Source organism: Magallana gigas, chromosome 2, assembly GCF_963853765.1.
Source record: "Magallana gigas chromosome 2, xbMagGiga1.1, whole genome shotgun sequence".
In the NCBI taxonomy this organism is placed as follows: domain Eukaryota; kingdom Metazoa; phylum Mollusca; class Bivalvia; order Ostreida; family Ostreidae; genus Magallana; species Magallana gigas.
The window spans coordinates 55,895,955-55,920,799 of NC_088854.1; the positions used below are offsets into that span (position 1 = coordinate 55,895,955).

The 24,845-nt window shown below is 33.2% G+C and overlaps 1 protein-coding gene across 7 annotated transcripts in view; it reads right to left on the reverse strand.

The window, feature by feature from the left end:
* Positions 1-123: 123 nt before the first annotated feature.
* LOC105339440 (retinoic acid receptor beta) overlaps positions 124-24,845 on the reverse strand; it is a 33,833-nt gene continuing 9,111 nt past the window's right edge. For 2 of the 7 annotated variants that reach the window (XM_020071868.3, XM_066077340.1), the window contains 9 exons: positions 15,877-16,008; positions 11,378-11,500; positions 7,448-7,620; positions 6,907-7,048; positions 6,475-6,692; positions 6,161-6,325; positions 4,652-4,856; positions 3,531-3,689; positions 124-3,091 (listed from right to left, as the gene is read on the reverse strand). In XM_020071868.3, coding sequence (XP_019927427.1) covers positions 2,991-3,091; positions 3,531-3,689; positions 4,652-4,856; positions 6,161-6,325; positions 6,475-6,692; positions 6,907-7,048; positions 7,448-7,620; positions 11,378-11,500; positions 15,877-15,979 — 1,389 coding nt within the window. In that variant the 5' untranslated portion in view covers positions 15,980-16,008 and the 3' untranslated portion in view covers positions 124-2,990. Of the gene's footprint in view, positions 3,092-3,530; positions 3,690-4,651; positions 4,857-6,160; positions 6,326-6,474; positions 6,693-6,906; positions 7,049-7,447; positions 7,621-11,377; positions 11,501-11,962; positions 12,092-15,665; positions 15,768-15,876; positions 16,009-18,470; positions 18,696-24,845 lie in introns of those variants that run through there. The other 5 variants (XM_066077339.1, XM_066077341.1, XM_066077342.1 and 2 more) reach the window with 5 other exon arrangements.

Consider the following 24,845-nt stretch of genomic DNA (forward strand, 5'->3'; position numbering starts at 1 on the left):
ACTAAGCATAACCATCGTTTAAAAGCGTGCATAAAATTTGATATAAAATTGGACCAAGCAGCTTTAAACGTTCACGTCTGCAATATTTTCTGGGAGTCCTTATAAACAACGATAAAACAAGCGTTCACAAGCAATGTTTATTTTTCCCTGATGAGGTAGTTTATCATACAAGTACAAATGCATCTCTCGCCTCACTCACTCTCTCTCTCTCTCTCTCTCTCTCTCAAGTACACGTTACTCACTGAAGTCAAGTTGATGGGATAAGAAAAACATCTACCATCCAACACATTTTTCAAACAGATATTAAAAAATTTCAAAACTTTCTTCCTTGAAATCCTAACAGTGAAATTTTTACTTCCAACCAAAAGAGTTTGTAAAAAATCTCTATGCCCTTTTTACATTTAGAAATACCATGGTGGTAAAAAAGTAAGAAGGCATATAGATTACAACAAGCCCTTGAATCGGATGCAAATGGCACACAGACCTACTGCGATTGATAATTCCAGGGAGAATTAAACTCATGAGCTCTCCATCTTCTCCAAATATTTTTCTTACGCTTAATATATATATATATGCATACGATACTTTTGATTTCGTTTAACATGAATTTTAAAATTGTCAAAGAATCAAACAAAAACTACACTTTTGAGTTCACATAAAAAGGTAGGTCTAATGGTATGAATAAATACGGTAAATTGAAAGACACACAATGTAGTGTTTTCAGATGTAAAATGGGTAACTATTCAGCTGTGTGCATATCAAATTTCCATGCATCCATTGCAGGAGAAATAAAAATCATCTAGATCCATTTCTAGTCAAACAAAGTAATAACATTCTCATATGTAAACTAAAGTTATTCCCCTTGACACGAATATTAAAGTGAAAATTATGGTACCTGTAATGTGAAATTTCATTACTTTTAATTCTAATCAAATTATTTAAGATCATACATCTTGTGGTACTGAACGAAGTTGATTTTATATCATCTCTTAATTAACAATGAGTGAAAAATGTTTCTGAATATAGTAAGATAATCATACTTCACCGGAGAACTTTCAAGGAGTATTATATACTAGAGCAAAAACTCAGTGCGATACATTTTGTGTGATCTTTTGTTCAGACTAATTCATATTCTAGAAATGGCAAATATTGTAATTCAATTTGTGTGTTTGGCCAATCATATACGGACCATATCAAGATTTCAATATCCAGGATGTGCTACTCTCCTGATAAACCTCTTAATCTTTAACAAATCAATAAATAAAATAATTTGAGGTAAGAATTTGGCATGTACATCTCGAGAAGATCCAGTAAACTGGAAGAACATAATTAACTGTTCCTCCAATAGAAAGGTTAATGTTCAATTACCCCGCACAATCTGACAAGAGACAAAACAACTCAAAAAATACATCTGAACCTAGTAACTATGCCAGCATACAGCATCAAGGCTCAATGGCTCTCCTGTAGCCATAGCTAAATACTCGTTCCTTAAGGATGCACTAACAAATACAATTTGTCATGTTAAAATATATCCACTCCCTCCTCACTGACAAACAATACCCTTTTGTTAAACCAAATCTTATACATTAAAAAACTTGATTTGAAGATTTACCAGTGCTTAGCGGCAACTTATTTTCGAGGCGTTTTCAAAGAAAAAAAGCAAAAAGGTGAAACATCGGAGGACCGGTTCGTGGAGGGTTAAAATAGTAACAATAAGCTTATTTCTCTGGAAATTTTCTTGCACACAAATAAAAATTGGTTTACAGTTAAAAAGTGTCTCAGCAAAATAATTCATACAAACCAGCCGCCTTGCAAATCTCACAAGCTCTCTCTCTCTCTCTCTCTCTCATTCAATTTGAATAGCTACATTTATCTGTTCTGGTTTTAAGAAGTGTGCAAACAACTCGCACCATTAAATACTCGGCATTGAGGAACTAGGTACATCTTGAGGACACATGTCTTAGATTTCAGAAACAAACTTAACATTATTAAACAAGGAACAAAATTCTGATATGAAGTGGAGAGAGGTAGTGCAAACCTGTCAATATTCATGATATTTGTTGAGCAAACTTTGAACAATATATCACATACTGTTTAACTTTCTTGTTCCACATATATAAAAGGCCTAATTTAATACATGAACAGGAAAAAGCCCTGAAACTTAAACTTGGTAAGAAACTCTATTTCAGCTTTCTGTCCATTCAACAAGACTTTCTATATGCTTCAATTTAAAATAATTTGAATATGTACATGTAAAACGGGCTGGAAGATTTTAAATTTACATGTCTGCTAAGAATCCATGCATATCACACTAAAAATTTTCAATTCAAAACACGAAACGGAGGGTAAAAAATGATTCTCATTAAAAATACTTGACATGAATTGAATGTGAGATCATTTCTATCTTATACACATATTTGTAGTTCAATAAAAGCAGAAAAATAGCAGCAGCTGTCATATTATTCACACAACACTTAGAGATGTACACTCTATGTCAGGTCTGGTCCTGCAGATCACAACACTTTACACACTCCACTAGTATTGCTGGGATACTAGTACACATAAACTATACACACATTCCATCAGTATCGCTTGGATAACTGGGACACACACAGATCATTAAGGTTTCCATTCCATGTATACACAAACATCCTTCTCGGTGTGTTCACCAACTGCCTCCTATAGATACACACGAAAGTTCTCGATAGTACCGACGACTTGGTCGAGACTCAACATGGAGTCCGTTATCAGAATCTGTTACAGTCATACAAAGAATAAATAATAAAACTGCAGTTGATCACACACCTCAGCACCAGCAGTCTCTCACAGACAGACGGGGAGCCGAAGCAGAGTCTTGCTCGAGCCTGAAACAGCTTTCTTGTTTATATTCACTGGTTTGATATTCTCACAGGTGTTTAGTCAGATCTATCTGTTTCAGTACAAGGCAAACTTGGAGTATTATATCAATTGCCAAATGATTGGAATTTCTGTCAAGGAATACACACATTCTCCTGCCTGTCCAACATTTCTATGATTAGTGGCGGGAGTTCATCAGGCATTTCTAACCGTAAATGAAGGACTCTCTCGGCTCCTACCAGCAAAAAAAAAAATAATAAAAAAATTCTTACATGTTTCATGTTCCTTGAACAACAAATGAGCATTTGAGGCTAAAAAACATACCTAGATAAGTTTTGAATACAGATAATAATACACATCCCTTTTTCAAGAAGCATGTATCAATATCAGATCAGGGCTGCTAAAGGGAGTGTTATTGAAAAGGGTACATATTGTTATAATTATTACATGCTTATAATTACACATTGGTATTATGATACTGAAAAAAATACTGAAAAGAGAATGCATTGTGTTTATGCACCATAAATAGCAAGATTTTAGCAATTACAGAACTGTAGGTCTATGGTTTTCAACCAGAAGTTTCCAAAAGACCTACCGTACAGTTCTGCAGCTAAATAAATAACATATATCTTAAATTCTAACTTATACAGTGTATTTACCAATTCTGAGCTTACCCTTAACACTAATGCTTCTCAAATCTGTAAGTTTGTACAGAATTTTTGCAAACACATTGGGCTGGTCTTTTCGCCTTGTCCTCACGTAATGTTTCAATGCCTCTAGAATTGGTTCCTGCATCTGTTCCACTCGCTCCGATTCTTCTAGTCCAGAGCGATCTAAATATAGAATAAGAGTATCTTTTCTGCAATAATGTATCACTATCTGTGCAATAAAGCAATACAGTGTAACTTATAGTCAAGAATTTAATTTTATGTAATACATGCATTCAAACTTTTTACTTTCCACTTCATTCGTATAAATAAAAATTAAAAGACGATTTTTTTTTACAAAATTACACTGACACTGAGTACCATATTTACTCCTTTATTTTTAAGAAATCTGATTATCTTTCAGGTTACCATAATTTGTACACATATTTATATAAACATTTCTTATGCTTTCTAAAACTGCATTGTTTAGCTCAATAAATCTTAATATCTATTCAAATACCCATAATTGATCATGTTAACATTATTCAGTTGTGTCTTGTTGTATACTTTCTGCATTGACAATGAATGGATTATTTTTGTGGCCAATCAGAACTTTAGCTACATTGAAAGAGCTAAAAATTCTGTGATTTGCACACCTCAATAGATATGGCAGAATTACAGTATACAGGGAATTATTCACCATCAATTTATTTTCACTAATATTGCCCTTGGTTCATATTATATCTCTTTTAACAGAATGGTGTTTTGGCAAATTCAAGACAGGACAAAGCTGTTTTTAAGTGTACTGGGTGAAAAAAACATGGGGTGAAAATAACCCTGCATAGCATTCCTTCTGGAAGGAGCTGATTCACAAAATCAGTGACATATGTTTTCATTCCAAATTCATAGATATAGATAATCTAAGATTCAGGGATATATGTCAATATACACAATAAGCTGCTTTCTTTGTTGTTCATACAGGCTGTAAGGTATTGATCATTGCAGAATAAAATCCACAATCTTACGTTAGCAGGTTTATGTATTTGCTACAATGCTCACTACCTTCATACCCTTATGAAACACCAAGGGAAGTATTTATCACCAATAGTCTAAATAACCTTGTATCAAGATCACGAGCAAGTTTGTACCTCCAGATATAAGACATATTGCCGACAGCACTGCATACTCCATCTCGTCTATGTTCAACACTTTGAGAGAGGAAGCAAATCTAAATATAGTGTCAGTGAGTGTGCCGAAGCCCCCCTTCTGTAGCTGTTCCCGGTCCAGGCTCAGGCCCCCGTTAAACAGCATCACATCCTTGTCCAGGTCATAGCGCGAACACAGCCGTAAAATCTGTAATACATCAACCAATAGGCATATCATCAAGCATGCTTCTTAAATATTGGGATAATTGGAAAACTACTGGGTGTTGCTGCACATGATACAAGAAATTAGGTAGAATTGTTGTCCTTGTAAGTCCAGGTACCGGGAAGTGGTTTTCACTTCAAACATTTTAAATTCATTAAGAATTTCAGTATATTGCTAAAATAATCAGTTTGTCTTTAATAACACAGATTCAAAATGTTTGCCTAGTAAACTAGTTCTGGTAAAAAGTTTTAGATAAAAGTGTTGTGAATGTATGTTCACATTGACTATAGTCAACAGTCACAGAACTACAGTATGTTCCAAGAAATGTTGTTAAAAAAAAATAACACGACATAACAATGAAAAAGATTTGGATTCTTTAAACCTTTTTTGTAAAACCCTGGGTAAAAATCAATTGAACTGAGCAGTTTACAAAGGCAGCATGTGAGACAGTTTAACCACTGTCCAGATCAAAGGGGGGCTCTGTCAGGGTGATTTATGACACAGGTAAGGCAGACAGGACCACTGACACCTGTGTCCCCTTCTGATCAATACACAGATCTCCCAGCTGACATAACTCTGACAACAGTTGATTGATATGTATATACATGTAATGAAACAAAATCATCATGTCTCTACGAATACATTAAACGAGTTACCCATATGAATACATGCATATATACATTGAAACCTTTTAAATACTGAAGGATTGTAAGAATTATTTCTCAGAATACCATATAAGAATTTTATGATATATAGGAGAGGTGTATTTACCTCAACAAAATTCCTATCCTACATGTAACTCATGCTACATGAAAAGATTTCAAAATGAATCTATATATCAAAAAAATTTTGAAGCCTGTAAAAATTCATGGAAAAAAATAAATATACCATATTCACTGTCTACATTTATCTAAATCATTGAAAAAGCTTTTCCAGGTTTAATAAAGAAAAAAGAAGGAAGCTTTTGATTGGTGGTGGGCGGACAGGAAGTCGGATCTCTGTCTGGAATTTTTTAGCCCCACAGGTCAGTAAAGTGTCAGCCAAGATGGAACACCATAAACACGCTCTAATAGTTCTACCTCAATCTATCATTGACTTACACGGCCCGATCTATCTAACATGATGTGAACCAGTTCAGGTTATGACTAGCAATGATGCCTCGATGTCAAGGAAAATATGTTAATTTGAAAAGGGAACAACAGGGGTCATGTAGATGTATGAAAAACCTGTATACAAGATCTGTTCAATAGTGACAGGGTTGTCCCTGTGAAAGTTAATCAGTGTCTTACCATGATTTCTAAACAAGCTGCCTTAAGGAGAGTGATCTGATCTGAGGTAGAAAGGGAGGTAAATCCTGGCATTTTCTTGGCAAATTCAACAATTTTTATGATTCCTTTTGATGAAAGTTCTGTCACTTTATCCCACAACATGGACTTTTCCTTCTTTTGATTCTGCTGCAAAAATTAACATTCATTTCAGAATCCTGCAATTTCTGAGATGAAAGCAATGTTATACTCTGATATTCATTCTCCAATAATGACGACTGAAATTCAATCATAACAGAATGATTTTGTCACATTTTGTTCTGACAAAATCCACTTACTGAGTTTTCTTTTGATGCCTCGTCATTTTCTATGTCACCACGGGTGTCATGACAAGACATGGGGGATAAAACAGCTTCTTCAATCTGTGGAAAAGTCACTCGGTGCGCCTCCAGAATCTCCTGCAGCACGCTCTGCTCGTCCTCCGTCACTTCCTCTATGTTTGAGGACGGGTTCTCTAGCTTTGGCTTCTTCTTCTTGTTTCTGTCATTTCTCACAGCTACAACATTATTTCCAAAAATTTTAAACAACAACATTCCTATCAGTAGAGAACCACACTGTGATCATAAGACAGTAATCAGAAAACTCCTCCCTATATCTGTCATATCTAATTATTCAGTGCAGTTGTTGTCAACTTCCATGAATTGTCTTTAAAATCAATCAAATTACTTCTATTTGGTTCAGTAAGAATGGGAATGCTTGCATGCGTTTACCTTCTTTGGACATTCCAGTGGCGTAGCACTTCTGTAGACGACAATATTGGCAGCGGTTTCTGGTAACTTTATTTATGGGACAATTCTTGTCCTTGTGGCAAGTGTACTGCATGTTTTTCTGAACACTTCTCCTGAAGAATCCCTAATGACATCCAGAAATTACATCATATGTCTAATGACCAAATGTCAAGTGCATAAAAAAATGTTTGAAGAAGCTTATAAACAATATCTGCATGCTTTCAGCTGCCTCATACTTTTATACAATGGAGAGCAATGTATATAGTCATATTAAATTACATATAAAGATTGCCACATTGTCTTTATTTTTAAAGTGAAGCGAAGTTTGCCAATTTTAGCAATGTGTACGTATTAGCTTTTTAAAATTCTAAAATTTCAAATGCTTAATTTGCACACTGAGGTAGTTGTTTGCAATGCTGTTCAACTTTGTTTCAGGCAAAAGCTAGTTGAGTTTTTTTTTTTACAGCCTAGCAAGTATCCTAATAAATGTGTACCAGGTTGTGTATGCAATCGCTTATCATACCTTGCAGCCCTCACAGGAACTCACACCATAATGGTAGCCCGAGGACTTGTCACTGCATACCACACAGGGCTTGTAGACCCGGGGTGGAGGGGGCGGGGAGGGGGACATGCTTATATCAGACATTGTAGTAGGACTCTGCATCTCATACATTCCCTGAGGGTCAAACACTTGACCTGTAAAAAAAGTTTAAAAACTTCACAATCATGATACACTTGCTGAGATCTCTTACAAAGTTATATAGACCTGTCAACATCATGCAATGATGTTTGCTGTATGCATATTTACATTGATTCAGCTAGTATTAATTCATTCAAGCAGTTTTATATAGGTTTTTTTAAAACTTGGATTACCTTCAATAACTGTGATTAGACTATATACCATATTAATGACATGACGGGGAGCCTTATAATAAAAAAATTTCTCTATCTGACATTAGAGTGAGATATGCTTATTTGGCCTTAATTTCTACACAAGGACTTTTAGAGACAATTCCATAACTTTTCACCTTTAAGGCCATCAATATATTTAATAGATCCTATTAGTTAACTTTATTCCAACAAATCAAATTTTCTGCAAGATACTGTGGAATCATTAAAATTTGTGGGGGCCAATTTTCTTAGATTGCTTCAATTTTGCAGGTTCGTTGGGAAGTAACTTCATGTATTCTCGGATACTTACAAAAAGAAATATGACTTTATAGTGCTTATTTATCTATTCGTGGAGGATGTTAATTTGTCGATAAGCGGTGCCCATGAATTCAACGAAAATTAAGCCACAACGAAATCTAATGATTCCACAGTACCAGGAAAAATCTTCTATCAAATTTGTAGTACCCAATACTTGAAAACACACCCCCACATCTAAGATCTAACATTTCAAAACTTTTAATCTTCCTAATTAAACTGCTATTTCCATGATTTTTTCCTACAAGGCAATCTATAAAATTGTCAACTTAAGAAGGCATTGAACACCATGACACCATGCAGTTCTGAGATTGTGGATGGTGTCACAGAATTAGCTGGCAGTCTAATTCTATGCAGAGGCTGTACGTCTAGCTGCCACGGAAACAAAAACAACAATCAATAGCCTGCTCACTGAGGACTTTACAGACTTCTGGTATCTGTCCTTGAAAATCTGATGTATTAAATCATACATTAAATTAGAGTACTGTAAACGTATTACATTTGGTTAAGTATTCTATTTAGTGTTTTTGGCGGAATGTGGCTTCAACTAAATCAATACATGCTAAATGCCATGCAGATATGTATAAGAAAAGTCACATTCAGGAATACGCTAATTCAAATCCATGCCAACTTGTTTAACTATTTTCTGCCAAATATAATACGTTTACAGTATGTCCAAGGTGAACTAAGTACAGGAAGGACGTTTGTGTTGGTGAAATATTCTTGCAGGGACTACATAACATGTGCTTGTTACATACGTAAAATTAATTTATTATCTTCAATAATATGGTAAATGATTGTACTCTATGACACTGCAAGCACATGTGTATGAATTATATCGATCATTGAATTCAATGAAAATTATTGAGATAGTCTTGACTGAAGTCAAGAGGATATCAAATGATGAGTTTGCTGACACATCACTGAGATCTTAATGAATCAGTGAGATATTGCTGACACATCACTGAAATCTTTATGAATCAGTGAGATATTGCTGTCACATCACTGAAATCTTAATGAATCAGAGAGATATTGGTGATACATCACTGAGATATTAATGAATCAGTGAGATATTGCTGACACATCACTGAAATCTTAATGAATCAGTGAGATATTGCTGACACATCACTGAAATCTTAATGAATCAGTGAGATATTGCTGACACATCACTGAAATCTTAATGAATCAGTGAGATATTGCTGACACATCACTGAAATCTTAATGAATCAGTGAGATATTGCCGAGATATCAAAGAAATAACATGTTCTGGAGAATTTACTCTATTGCATTTTGTAAGGACATGCATACCTGGGTAAACTTTGTTTGCTTCTATAGAAACCATAGATATTGCTATAGATTATTGTTATGGTATTTTACCTTAAAAGGTTGTTTACAAGGGCATGTAGTACGTACTCAAACGTGACATGTCATTGCACCTAACAACTTTTAACTCTGTGAACATTCCTATCATTATATATTATTATGTCATTATTTTCTTATTGTTTTCACACAATACTCCATATGTCTTTATTGTACAGGGTTTCAATAAATTTAATAAACATCTTACATGAATGCATGGATCAAAAACCAGAAAATATTGATTTATAAATTATTCAAGTTTAGAGTACTGGTAACTACTGAGTAGAAGATTTATCATGAATATGATTTCTACCTCCTAAATAAAGTGCCCTTGAATTTAATGAAGATATACCAATTAATTAAGTGGCAGAAAAGATAAGTCTTCAATTAGGCCTCAGAGGCTACAATGACATTGTATTCCTCTAATTACCATAATTATGTGTGATAATGATTTATCCAAATGTCATCAGTACAAAAGCCACTAAAATATGAATCCCACTTACAATTTTTCGCAGATCCTTTGAGTTCACATTAGTTAAAAGTACCATTAATGGTTAGGTGGAGAAATCATATTAATACACACTTCATGATATTAAACAGTTGACAGTGATATCAGATCCTAATATACACAAGTACCAGTACTCATTACACTTACAATGTTACCTAAGCAGGGTTTGACATTAAGTTTTTTATTTACTAGACCAGTCGGGCTTCCTCAGCAATTTTTCACTAGCCCTGACTCTTTTACTACTAGCCCTGACCAATTTTGACAAAAATAAACTAAAAGTAATGACAAACATAAAATATTAAATACCTGTATCTGTTTAATTGTGTTGGTTTAAATTATCTTTACCAAAAATGAGTCATTCAACACTATAATTTAAGATTAAATTTACTCAAACTGTACTAATAATGATACAAGTTTTCAATGGTTGACCAGGGACCAACAAAACTTTAGGGAGACTTTACTTCTCCATAACAGAGATATATGGAGAAGTTTGAGAAATCGGGGAGACTTTCATTACTTGATAATGACATAACATTAATGATGATATACACAAATTTAACCTAGCTTTAATAATTTAAATTAGATCAAGTTACCAACAAATTCACTGTTATATCAACACTAGCCTTAAAGTAATTAACATCGTTTTTTACAGCATGTGTTTGCATCACCCGTATCTATATCCCCTAAAGATAAGACAGACTCGATTAATTAATAACAAGAGGCATCTAAGCTGAGTTTGTGAAGACGTTTTTAGAATTAAATAATTATCTTTTTATTGCCCTTGGGGTTAATTTACATGATTATGAACTTGGTGTACAAGGCGACTTTAAACATTTGGTTCGGAGGAAATTCCGATGAAGTTACCGATCAAAAAGTGAGACTTAGCATTTCCCCCACTTCATCCTCTAGGTGAGTCCTTGGGTTGTACTTAAATGACGGTTTCTAGAATTTATGCCTGTTAGGAAAAGAGCTTTTACTTCTATTAATATAAGTATTACAAAAAATTATATAAAGGTGCACACTTTTTTTCACATGACCAGTCGGGCTAGTACACAGACATTTAACCCGACCGGACCTATCGTTTACTAGACAAAGTCTGTCGGGTGTGCCTTAATTAGTGTCAAACCCTGCTAAGATAAGTTTCAGTTATGAATGCCATAAATTACTTCATCAGTCCTTTACATTATATGATTCATGGTTCATAGCTTCAAATAACTGATGTGCATTAGCTTCCATTTATCAAATCCCATTATATATTACTTAATAAATCCATTTTTTAAATTATCAAATTGTCAAACTATCAATGGCTGATTATCAGGATGAGGTAGCCAGCTAGGATATCTTTAGTTCTGCTCCTCTGTTTGAGAAGCTTCGACTTACTTTTGATGCCCTGGTGCACCATGAAGTTCGTCTTCTGACTGTAGCCATACGGGTCATAAGCTCCCTGGGCCATGTAGGCGGCATGGTGCTCCATTCCATAGGGCTGCTCCGCATTCATCGGTGCTGTAATTCAAACAAGACTTCATTTTAACCACTCTGTATGTAAGGTGCTTATCACCCATGATTTCTCAATAAAACACAGCATCCTTTCTTAACCACAGCAAGGCACGACATATAAAAGGATATAAGTGTACATATCAATGTTATTGTGAAATCAATACAGCTTGTAAACATTCCATGAATGTACTCTGACATAATTAACTCATTTACTGTTCAGCAGTGAATTTTACACACAGATAGACAACAGTAAGAGCGGTTCACACTGGCGCACACACAAAACATACATAGCCAATCGACTCTGTTTGCAATGTTATGGAATGAGCTATCTAACCATGTCCGTGAAGTTGGCATGAGGCCAAACATCAGCTTAAACGAATTTTTGTCAACACATGAACTTAACCCTTTATACTCAATCGTTTTGATACATTTTAGAAAGAAACTACAAAAAACTAATACAAGAAATACCTACATTTCCGCTCGGACATTTTCAATGACGAGTGAGGCGTGCACTAGAGAAAATATATTCATGTCTGTATTGTTGTCATGCCTGGTCAGTAATGAGAAAAGGGAAGTAACTCGCGAAAACCAAAACAAAGGAGCCTAAAAACCCCAAAAGACCCCCATGTTATGAATATAATACACTATGTTGCTTTATTAAAAAAAGCAATTATTATAATTATTATTTAAATCTATTTATATACTAAAACGGGAGCATTGTTTTTTTTTCAATTTCAATATTAGTGTACATTTATGATTTACTTTTTAAAAAAATATACATGGACATGTAAGTCACACACTGTTTTAACTTGCACAAAATATGAGCGATTTACCTCTTTGTGTAATTTATCACTGACAATATGCAGCTCAAACTGATAGTAAATGGTTCCCTACATATTTTTGATTTTTTACAATTACCGGAAAATGAAACTATTTACGAAAATACACACAAATCTATATACCTTTTTCAACAGTTGATATTTGACCTAAATTTTTACTCCCTCCTAAACCCTTTCAAAAATTGTTTCCAGCAAGATATGTTTTTTCATATATCAAATATCATTTCATTCTTTGAATTACACCTGTAAAGTAAAAGTAAATACTGGAATATAAGAAAATTTATTTGAAAAAAAGGAGGCGATTAATTATAATAATATACAGTTATGAAAAAAATTAAAGGAAAAAATTTCAGATAACATTTTTTTTCTCGAAAAAAGTGTGAAGAAACCTTGCTGCCCTCTTCCCTAAATAGAAAACTATGAGTTCACCACATTCTCCGTCTATCAAATGGACACCCAATACTTCTCCACGCTTCCTATTTCCGTATAATCCAGAAATCAATATCCACTCTACGTCAGAGGGTCACTGTCCTGAGGCCACGAGTATTGCACTTCCATGACCGAAATATTAATACGTGCTCCAAAAACTATCAGGCATAGTAAAAACACACACAAATCTTAACTTTTATTGAGACACATGGTATTAATGCACAAAACACTAATTACAAAATAAATTTATGCAATTCTTACATTTCCACATGAAAATATAAACTATTTCAAAAATCAAACAGTGAAAAGGTAAGATATTTGTTTAATTAAAAAGATTGAATTATAGTAAAAACATTTTTTGGCCAACACACAAAAAAATGGATTTTTCCTTTGTGCAGATTTTGGGCCTGTCAGATAACCCTTATTTAATCTTTCTAATTTTATTGATATTGTTTGTAACTTTTTTAGAAATTGTGCACCTTTAATTTTTCTATAAATGCAGAATTTTTACTATGATCATTAAATCATCTCTAATTCAATTTCTTTTCTCACAGCTTTATTCCAATTATAACTACCTACATTATGTTTTAAGACGGCAATTGTAATCAATCAATGTCCAATTTAACGATCCAATTTGTTTACAAGTGTACATCAGAATGAAATCTTAACTAATGTGACTAAATCAAAGTACTTATATGCCATTCCATTACATGTGTATCTTATAATAATCAAAATTTGAAAAATCTTTCTTGAGTCACTATACTGTAAATTCCTAATTAAATGCGAGGAATTAATATCCCCGTAAAATAGCCAGAAGCAGCCCTCGCGGATTTTAAAATCTCGCTTTTATTTTCTGAGAGCTGAGAACTATAAAAAATTAGTATGAAAATTCCAAGTTTGCGATTTACATTTTCACGATTTGATACAAAAGGGGCTAATCGCTGACTAAAATACTCGCATATAATCAGGAATCTACAGTATAATATACAAATAAAACTTTAAAGTTGATCTGATGATTTTTAAAATGACATAAAGCTCTCCTCCTACATTATTCCCCAAAAATGAAATGGTTGAGTATAAACTATGCTTCATCAGGTTGGGACTGGAATACATGTATACTATTCTAAGGATTTCTTTTAATCCATGGATTAACCAGGCTCTGCTGTACAGAAATCAAATGCCTCTAAAGAAACTGCCATTCCTTAAACTCTATTTGAATCTTTGATTATCATAAACCATTTATTTCTAATAATTGATACTAATTTCATTTGCTTGTTGACCATGACTACTTTTATCTAAAATCTATCTTTTGTACAATTTTATAGGTTAATCTTTCTGTTAGTGAAAATGATGTTTTTATACTATATAGATGTATGTGTTATACGGGCTATTTTTACCCCATGGCCCATCAGGGCTGTAAAGATTTTGCCTAGAAACACAGCTGTGGCTAAAGAGAAGTAACTGACAGCCCTGTTTTAATTTTCTCACTGTCAATGAAGGTGAAAAGGGAGAAAACATAACCGGTGAAAATTTCCACCTATAAAAAATTATTTCTTTCTATCCTTTTTTCTAAAATTTAACATGTACAATAAAAGAAAATTATGGTATAAAGAAAGTCAATTTGGAACACATGAAGTTCTGTGAAGGTCAGCCATTTGAAGGATGTCGACAGACTTTATAATAAGATAATGAAAGAAAAAGTGAGCATTTAGTTTAATACTCCACATTCCCACATTACCTGATATGATACACCTAATGAATGGTAGGGTACATATCAAATACACAAAATAATTCAATACAGGGTAATGACTCCCTAAAAATTATAAGACTTCCAGTGCAAATTATAATGCACATCTATACTTGACTGAGTCTTTAACAATAAAATTTAATAATTCAATAGGGCCAAAACTCAAAGAGAAATCAGGGAATCGGAATTTCTTGGCAACATCCCCATCTACAAATTTTGTCCTAAATACCCGGCCTACATTTGAAACTTTATGAAATTTTCTGCAGTGGTTTAAAGGGAGTTTGCACTGACAATCTGTTAATTTCCATATATATTCAACAAACATTGTGAGAGTATGACTAACTGACAAACAGGTGAAAAACATTATACCCCTGCAACTTATTGCATGGGGGTATCATAAAAAGTACAGCTAATAAATCCAGCCAAAGCCTATACTGAGCTATGACTTGGGACCCTCACCCGAGTCCTCAATAACAAATGACTTCAATATACAGATAATTTATATCACCTTGAAACAAACCTTTGTAAGAAGTGAGAAAAACATGAGGTAAGGATAGTAAAAAATTAACCAGTCATACGCTTTATATCAGCTTTTCATGTTGTTTTTACCAGGCATATGTAAGGAAGATACTTCTGTATATCAATAAAAAGTACTCGGGTAATCAGTGAATTTACCTGTGATTGCTTATATTTTTTAAGATTACATAATGTGTTCATGAATCATATACCTTTTTCAGAAGCTCATACCAACTGCTACATGTCAATCAGGTATGTATACATATATGATATATCATACATGTACACTTAAACTGTTACATGGTATCTATTTCTGAGCTAGACCCTAAAGGTTAAAAGTAGAACCTCTCCTGTAAACCATCAATAACTAATATCTAAGTGTTTAACCTATCTCATAGCACAAATATTGTATACACAAGAAGTCTACTCTGAAATCTATTTTACTATACTGCAACATATACACAAGAAGTCTACTCTGAAATCTATTTTACTACTACGAATCAATCTCCACCTGCCAGGAGCCTGTGGTCAAATAGACAGAGAAACCTTCAAGTATACCCTTTGATGACTTGGTAAAACTTGAAGAAAGTACAAATCATAACAGTCATATAGATTTGACATAATTGTAAAGTTCACTTACGGAAATCCCCTCCAACAATGATAATATCAGAATTCAACTGTTGAACCCCAGGTTTTACCATGACATACATCAGACGCAGTGTGGTTGCGACTGTCGAAGTGAAGACTATCAGGCTAATGTCATGCAAGCCCGGGTTTTACTAAGAAGTATATATAAAGCCGTCTACGTCAGATCAATAGCGGCACAAGTCAACGACCCTATTTCTGATTACCTTCCAAAAAGTCAATGGCTCCATGATTCAAAAGCTGCATGTGGCTGGAATCTGATGACATTGGGTCATGCCCCATCCCGGGGTTCATTCTGTCCGTCTTCATACACCACCCAGTCTCCTTCTACGCATCATCTACAAACAAAAGAGTGGCCATTCATTGGTGTCCACATGTAGGTCACACGTGTTTTGTCTATACCATAGCCTTTACATTGTCATTTTTACAGGTAAATAATCTTACTTCATGTTAAAGTTCATTTACATTTAATCTGTTTTGTCTAGTACATGCAAAAAATGAAGACAGTACATGTAAAACAGACTAGGAAATGATTGAGGCATTCTGAACATAGTTCTTTATTCACAATCGTTGTTTGTTTCCAAAAATAGCAGAGAGGTATCAATGACCTTTCAGTGAGTTTTTTTTTTGGTTAACCTAATTCTCCCAACTGTGAGGGGGTCAAACTACTAATGATCATCCAGACCATTGTGTGCTCATCCTTTTTATCCTGTTTCACTATGCAATCTAGGTCAAAGGACAATGTCCTCAATCCCCATCTCAAATTAAAAAAAAAAGATGAGTGTGTAAAGATTCAATTTACTTAAAACCAGCTTTATGAATAAATAATTTATTGTGTTTATCCTTAATTTTTCACATAATCTCACAAAACAATTTTTTAAAAGTACATAGATGTTCAGTTTGCTAGGTATCTGAATTATCAGTAATTATTGCATGTGTATAATTGTCCATAATTACTACAATAAGCCCACTACAGAAATAAAATGACACACAGATGGAGAGAGAGACACGACATCTCAAACTATATGTAGGCAAAAAGCCACAAAAAACCTACAAGTCACATGTAAACTCTATGCTTTGTGTTACTCCACAGAAAATTGAGTGCTGATACAAGTAACTAAATGAACTGTTCACGGTTTTAAGTTCAGGAAAATGTTGATATTTTAGAATGGAAATATTTTTTTGTTATTTTTGTTTTGTTCCATATAATTTAGAAATGGTTTCAAATTAAGAGTCTGTCACCACTGATGGAAGAATAAGGTATGTCCATTAGGCGGCACACTTTGTTTTGAGCGCCTCTCTCTCTCTCTCTGTAACAACAGATGGAAAGACAATAAAAAGATCCATCTGCTACAGTTTAATAGTTTGCTATCTTTATCATGAGTCTTTCAAACCACATAAATTGACTAGGGCCAGTATTTCATAAATTTTAACAATTCTTCAAAAAGCTCATAATCCCCAAAGTTTTGATTCATAAATTATATCCCCACTGAACTGTGACAACAACAGCAGGTCTCTGTATATCAACAAGAATTACTTGCTACCTTCAGACTGGCAGGAATATACAAATAAAGCATGTCTCCTCTAATTAGCTGGACGTGCTGCACACACTTGACACAAGCCATCATACGATATTTTAATGCCTTACTTCCAAGGAACTCAGCACTATCATTGATTATCAAGGCAATTTCTTTTCATTGTTAATGAAATTACAGGGAATATTTATACATATATTCAGATGTATTAATCTACAATTATTTCAAATGACACATCTAACTACAGTTGTATTCAAATTTAAACTATTAAGGTCATTGTCCCAGTAAATGAAAGATGCATACAGGTTAATGAAATTCAGGATAAAAATTCTTTCAATGATGCTTCATGACAATAGTTTTGTTTGAAATGGTAAACCGGGGCTTAATATTTTGGTAAACGATTAAAAATCATGTTTTTTTTAATGTCAATTTCATTGTAATATGAAGGAAATATAAAGTAACAAATCTCAGAGTTTTGTTCATTTTTGACAAATGAAATAACAAGCTCTTGACCTCCCCTTTAAAATGATTCATATTGAATATAGGTATCAAGATTACTTTTCCCATGATTTAATATAGAATGTCAAGAGACTGTTTTATTTTCAACATTCCAGGTAATTTCTTTCAAGCCTTCAAGTACGCGAAAAAGTTCTAGCATATCAATTATGACGTCATAATAGTTCTTGCACCAAAAAGACATTCTGGAATCATTTACTAGATCTTGACCTTAATTTTTATGAATGTGCATCTATACTTGCAGAACTGTAGCTACTTAAGTTGATGGACCATTATCGGTCAACCCAAATTTCCTAGTCCATCAACCCAAACTCCTGGTGGAACTCAGCTATATATTTTTCTGCTTGATATTTTGAAGAAAAAAGATTATAAAATGTTGCACATTTATTCATTGCAATTAGGTTAAATTGATTATATATTAATTCATTGTGGTTCAAACTAATATAGCCAATAACAAAAGCTTAAAGAGGAATTGGTAGTAACAGGTGTTCTATAAACAAAAAAACTATCTGCAAAATAGCATGAATCCAAAAACACAATATTAAATTCATGTATCAATCGCAGTTGTTTCTTAAAATATATATAAACGAATGCATTTATTTTCTGTAACAAAAATCTGACATCTGAATATGATCAAATTTCACCTTAATTAAAATAATTTTCTTTAAATTCATGTGGCCATTGTTGCACTACCTGTGAAAATATTGCTTAACAGATCACACCTTAAACAATTCATTGAATATATATACCTGTATCATCCAAGTCCAGAACACTTGATGCTTTTTATGTGAATTAATTCATCCCAGACCAAAAATCCAGCAGGAGAGACCAACACAAAAACACTCACAAGAAAAAAGACACCAGTGCAGATAGACAGCAGTCTGTGTCAGGTATGAAGTTGTTCTACAGAATTTAACCGACCATGAAAAACAACTCCTGGTCGGAATAGGATAGCCCAGGGTCAGTAGGTAATGCGACACCTCTCGGTAATGTCTGCCCAGCTATATATTGAGACCGGTCTGGATATAACTGGGTAATGTTATACATTGTGGAATGGATTAACTCTTTACTTCAAAAGCAGGATATATTTTAGCCTTTTTAGGGACTTAAAAAAATACCACTGTTTGAAAAAGCTTTTCTCACTCTTTATTGTGTTAAATAATGCCATTGTAACATTTGTAAAGAAAGATTATTCAACTAAAGCTAACATCCATAGAAGAACATGTAAGTAGGCATACAATGGCTGCAGGCATTATTATGGTTGACAGATTAGAAAAAGCTGAGAGATCTACTAGATTATACATGTAGTAGTAAATGCTGTGTATATACAGAGTCATTTCGGTAGTTAATCCACGTAATATTACCCGATACATGCACACGCAATATCATTTTATAAAAAATGTTAATAACCTATTTTTCATAAAAGTTAAATTATGTCTTATTTTAATCTACTGCCATACCAAACCCTTCTAAATAAAAAAAAAATAATTTAGTTTGAAATTCACAAAAACAAAAATGAGAAATTTTTAATAAAATTTATTAAAGTGTAACGAAATAATTACGGGTATAGTTACATAATGACATTCTAAACCATACATTATAAATAACTAACAGGAAAAAAACTTAAACGGTACGTTCCATAGATTGCAACCTCCATAAACTAAATTGGATATTGGAATGTAAAATTTGGAATCTGTCTAAGGAACATTCTCCCCTTAAAATGTTACTTAATATGCAGCATGTGTAATCACCTTCTTAACACCTGGGGTCTGGCACACAGATATTCACAATACCAATTTATTCTGAACCAGAACTAAGACTTGTACATGTATAAAATAAATAAATACTAGTAAATTAAGACTTTTTAAGACAGTATTAACCAAAAATATTTTTGAATTAAGGTGCATTAAATTCACTTTTTTCTCAAATTAACTTTTAAGTGTTACAAGGACATCATCACTGTATGCTAAATGTATCTTAGATTATCATCAGTACAATTAAGTTAAATTCTTAATTTCCTCAGATAAAGAATGCATTGGCTGGATGGTCAGGGCCAGTTTTAGACTGTATTGATCTCCTTTAAAAGAGCTTTCTATAAAAGTATAGAGAAAATGTCATATCAAAATTTTGAAATGTAAAATTATATGGATTTTTTCTTTATCAAATAATAGTTTATAGCTAAACAAACCACATCTCAAACTTTTAAGAAGTTCTGATGGTTGATTTGCTACCATCCAGCCTTTCAATCTGTACACTACTGCAGTTTAAGTATTGTTCAACTTGTCTCCCCCCCACCCACCCCCATTTCAGTTAAACTGGAAGGCCTGGCCCGAGGACCATAAACTGAGAACAAGTAAAATTTTAGATTTTGAATATCCTAATATATTTCAAACCCAAATGTCTAAAAGTAAAAAAAATTGCAAGTTTGTATGATTTACAAATGCAAGAGCATGTTGAAAAAATTATTTTTTAAAGCCTCTCCCCACCCCTACAAATGAAATGGCTATAGGAAAAAATTATGCATGCAGATGTACATAAGGTGATATTTATCAATACATATGTCGCATTCTTTCTGCTGATATTCATCACTACAACCTTTATTACAACTAGATAACAGCGCAAAAAAGCAAACTCAACAAAACTATTACCCCCCCCCCCCCCAACAACAACAACAAAAAACAAAAATTTTTACTTTTTTTCAAATGTAACAATACTTATTTCTCACCAAACTGAAAAAATCAAATTCAAAATTTATAAATAATAAAGTCATGCAACTCTCTTTTGAAAGCAAATCATATCCCCCCCCCCCCCCCCAAAAAAAAAATAAAACATACATTGTTATCCCTTTGGAAGCCCCAAAATTGATTACACATAGCCCTAGCACATGAAATCAACTGCTTTTGATAAGCTCATATTTAATGGCCTTCTTGAATTAAAGTAGGATAGGTCATTCTAGGTTGTTGACCAGAGTCTGTTTGAACACGTTGATAGTGCGCCTAGTCTAAATACACACTCCATGCACACAACAGGAATGCTCAGACTTGTTAACTCTGAGTCTCATCAGGATAATCTTCATTATCTTTCCAAAACTCCTACTCTCTTGAGCATTTATGCTGTTCCCGGTGGTTTTGTGTTTATAGATTGTAAATACATAAATCTACCATGAAACATAACAAACCGATTCCTAGGTTGTACCATTTTCTTTTTTTCTGACTATGAAATAGCGCTGTATTGATTTAATCTTTTAATAGGTCATTTCTTCTGATGATGATGAATATCATCTCTGGATCCATTATTATGATGTGGTCAATGGACAGCAACCAACAATAAATAAAGTAAGCATAGCAAATCAATGAAATCCTAGCTAGTACTTGGTATGCATTTTGTACAGTATACAAGTATATATGGAGAACCCAATAAGGGTACTTTACTGTACAACTCCTACAAAGCACTGACATACATGTACTCTACTGTACTTTTAAGATATCCAGAAGCAAAAACAAACATATGATATTTTAAGTGCTCTTAATTCCATGATAAACTGTAAACAGTTTCATTTTTATAAAAGAACCATGATCCCCTGGCTATTGGAGGGTAAGGTCCTGACTGTTATTGACCATTGCCCAGGTAGATTACACAGTACACAACTAAGAATGAAACAGGTAGGGGTCACTCCGACCTGTCAATAGAATTCCGCTGTCCATACCAGTTTAAATGGAAGAATGCCAGACAGCCCATTATTGCTTCAATTTGTCTGGATTGGCCAGGACAATGAATGATTTAGGACTTTATGGTGGATATTGGCTTGCAGCAAGGGGCTGTGGTGATGCGTTGAGTATTTTTTGTATTCTGTGCAGGTGTTTTACTCCAGTTCAAAAGAAGATTAACTGTTATTCGCTTGACCCATATCAATGGGCATGTCTGAATCAAAATGACTTGAACTTAAGTTGTCCAGGAAAAATAAATCTTTCAATGGTTTGTTTACGAGATGCTGCAGTGTTCCTGAAGTAGACATATCATTATTCTGTGCCCAATACAAAATCATCAACATTGAAAGCTTAATGATACAGAACAAAGTTTTTGATTACCTTTTTCCAATGTACTTGTGGGAACCCATATCCTTATGGAACTTGGGGATGTTAGTCAATTCAAGAAAAGACTAATATTTCATGTGTCATTAAAAGCCTAGTGAATTATATATGTGTGGGAAATAACCCATCTGTTTCACCAGACCTAACCAATGTTTCTATTTCTCTTACAGATTTAATGTCTGTCTCCTGTGTATATTTTCTCAAGGTTCACTGCTTTTGTGACCTTAAACTTTTCAACCCTGACCAAATTAAATAACTAGGAAAAATGTAAATTAATTGACGACATGAGGAGACAAAAGGATGTTTGTTTTGTGACAAAAAATACAAAATTTGCATTGTCAACCAAATACAAAGTTAAGAAATTAACTAAAGAAAACATATTGTGAAATTCAAATCATGCATTCACAATACCACATTACAGAACTTCTTTGTTTTAATAGTATCTTTTCAGAACAATTTCAGAGCTTTTTCAGACAATTTTGTCTTGTTCATTTTTTTTGCTCCTGATATCAAATTGAAAATCTTATAGATGCATTATAATATATGGATTGCTCTAATCCATCATATCATTAACATTGGAAAATTGTGATCATTCAAAATGCACTTCACAACGTCAAGGCTTTTTGGTTGTGTGGAGTTCCGTAATCACAAAGCCTTGACATTGTGAAGATGTTTCAGTTGATACAATCATTGCACCTTGTGTGGGTGGCTTGGTTGGTAATACTGTCAGTTACAATCAAAAGTCAATAACACTTCATTAAAGTATTGGTAGGTCAAAAAAGAACTTCAGTTGTCTGAAAGAATGTCTTTGTAACGGTGGGAATTCAAAGGTCTGAGGTGAGAAACCTAAGTAATAAAGATTGTAGTCATTCACCAGCACTGAACTAACACAGTTATGAAAAGGATCTACTGCCTCCTTTCAAGCATCAAAATAAAAGTACTGAATATAGAAACAACAGTTAATCATTCTCATTCAGATGACTTATTTAAATGACTTGATCATTTGAATTGATACAATTAATCTGCCAATTTAAGTATGTTCACATTTGATTTTAGATGGTAAGCTGTTACTTCTTTCATTAAATATATCTAAGATGTACATACAAAAAACTTTTTTGAGTAATATGATTCATGAACATACAGAAGACTAGCTCTTTCATTTATTTATGCCATTAACTACATGAAGTTTATGGATCCAAATAAATTATAGAAAAACTCCTGAATTTGATCAATCATTTTTAAAATTCAAATAATTAAGCCATAGTTCTTTATATCTTTAAAAAGACTGAAAAAAACTTCTTTGTAGAGGGTTGATAGTTTAATATGTTAATATTTAGCCCACTTGATAGCACATCCATGCAACAAATGACTAGCCATGCAAAAAACATTCTCAAAAAATCAGCTACCTGTAGTTAATGGCCACGGGCTGTTAAACCAAAATGGTCATCTTTAAAACACAAAAGGCCCGTCTAATTTTATAACTGCGTACAATAAGAACCAGGATTTCCACGGATTGATAGACCTCATCAGATATAATCCCAGGCAAAACTATTCCATTAAGATGGAAAATGATAAGAATTTTTCATTTCTTGTTATTGTATTTGATTAAAAATTACATTAGCACTTTTATGACAATTAAACAGTGTTATTTTTTCAAGTTACATTAAATATGAAAAAAGTTTAATAAGATTTGATAGCAATACATATCAAAATCTTCTGTTGTTTTTCCAACACTGATGTATAGCCATCGATTAGTTATCTAAGAATGTCTAGAGCGCATGTTATTAGCTCAAGATGTATCAGGAACTGGACCTAATTGCATATTTGACAAGAACAAATAAGTTTCACTTGGCACTGAATTTCGCCTGAATTTTAGATTCAAAACTTCACTGAATTCATATAAAAAACAAACTCTTATATAAATTTGTTGCTAAAAAGATAAGTTGTACAAAAGTCAAGCAAAATTTAAATGTTTATATAAGACTTTATTTCGTTAGTGTGGTGTTTTCCTACTTTTCTCAGCACTGAGATGGCCAAAAATTACCACTTTCTCATTCTTTTTAGCTGTAGAAAATACTGTTCACATGCCAGATGCAATATTTGTCGACCAAATTAGAAACATTTTGAATGTGTTATTTTTCAAGTACATGTATATAGATAAGGTTGAAATCACTGGAAACCCCTTTAATGGTCAATGGATCAAGCCAATATCTTATTATTTTAAAAAAGCTTATAACATATTTTATGATTTCTACAGAAAACAAAATTTTCTGTACTCATGTCATATTGCCAAAACAATAATTAAATGGGAAGTTTGGATTTTTTGTTTCTGACAAATAAACACTGCATGAAGTTATTGAACTCAGAGTATACTTAAATGATGCTCAAATTTCAAGACAAAAAAGATAACTATAGTATAATCCTTTCATGTTCACTAATTTTCGGTCATGATTTGTCACTATATAATGTTTACGTAACTTTGTCATTACTGATAAATCATGAATTGTCTTTGCTTTTATATACAAAACTTCACAAGTTCCATTTTAGACTTGTGCATGATTTGTCCACTTAAATTTCGTTAAGTTATAAATCAGAAGTTTCTGTAACTGTTTTGAATCATGAAAGTGACATTATCATACCAACATGCAACAGACAAACATTCCCACTCTCTTACACTTGTATGCTTTATACAATAACATTCAGGTAAAGTTAAGAGCACACCATGGGAAGGAGGCTGAGAGTTCAATGTATATTGATGACACATGGAGATTTAGGTGTACTCTAATCTCTTAAGTTCCATGTGATTTCCTGCAAATGTCTTGAATTGTGGATTGTATTTTTATAAATCTATATAATTAATAAGAAACAGGATATGAGAAAGAAGAACAAGATTCAAATAAAACTGAATCGGATGGTCTTCCTTGAATCTGTGAGTGAGCACAATTAGAGACAGGGTCAATTTAGTCTGGGTTTTTTTCTACATACAAGATACATGTATCTTATTAGGTATTAAACAATGATGTTCACATTATG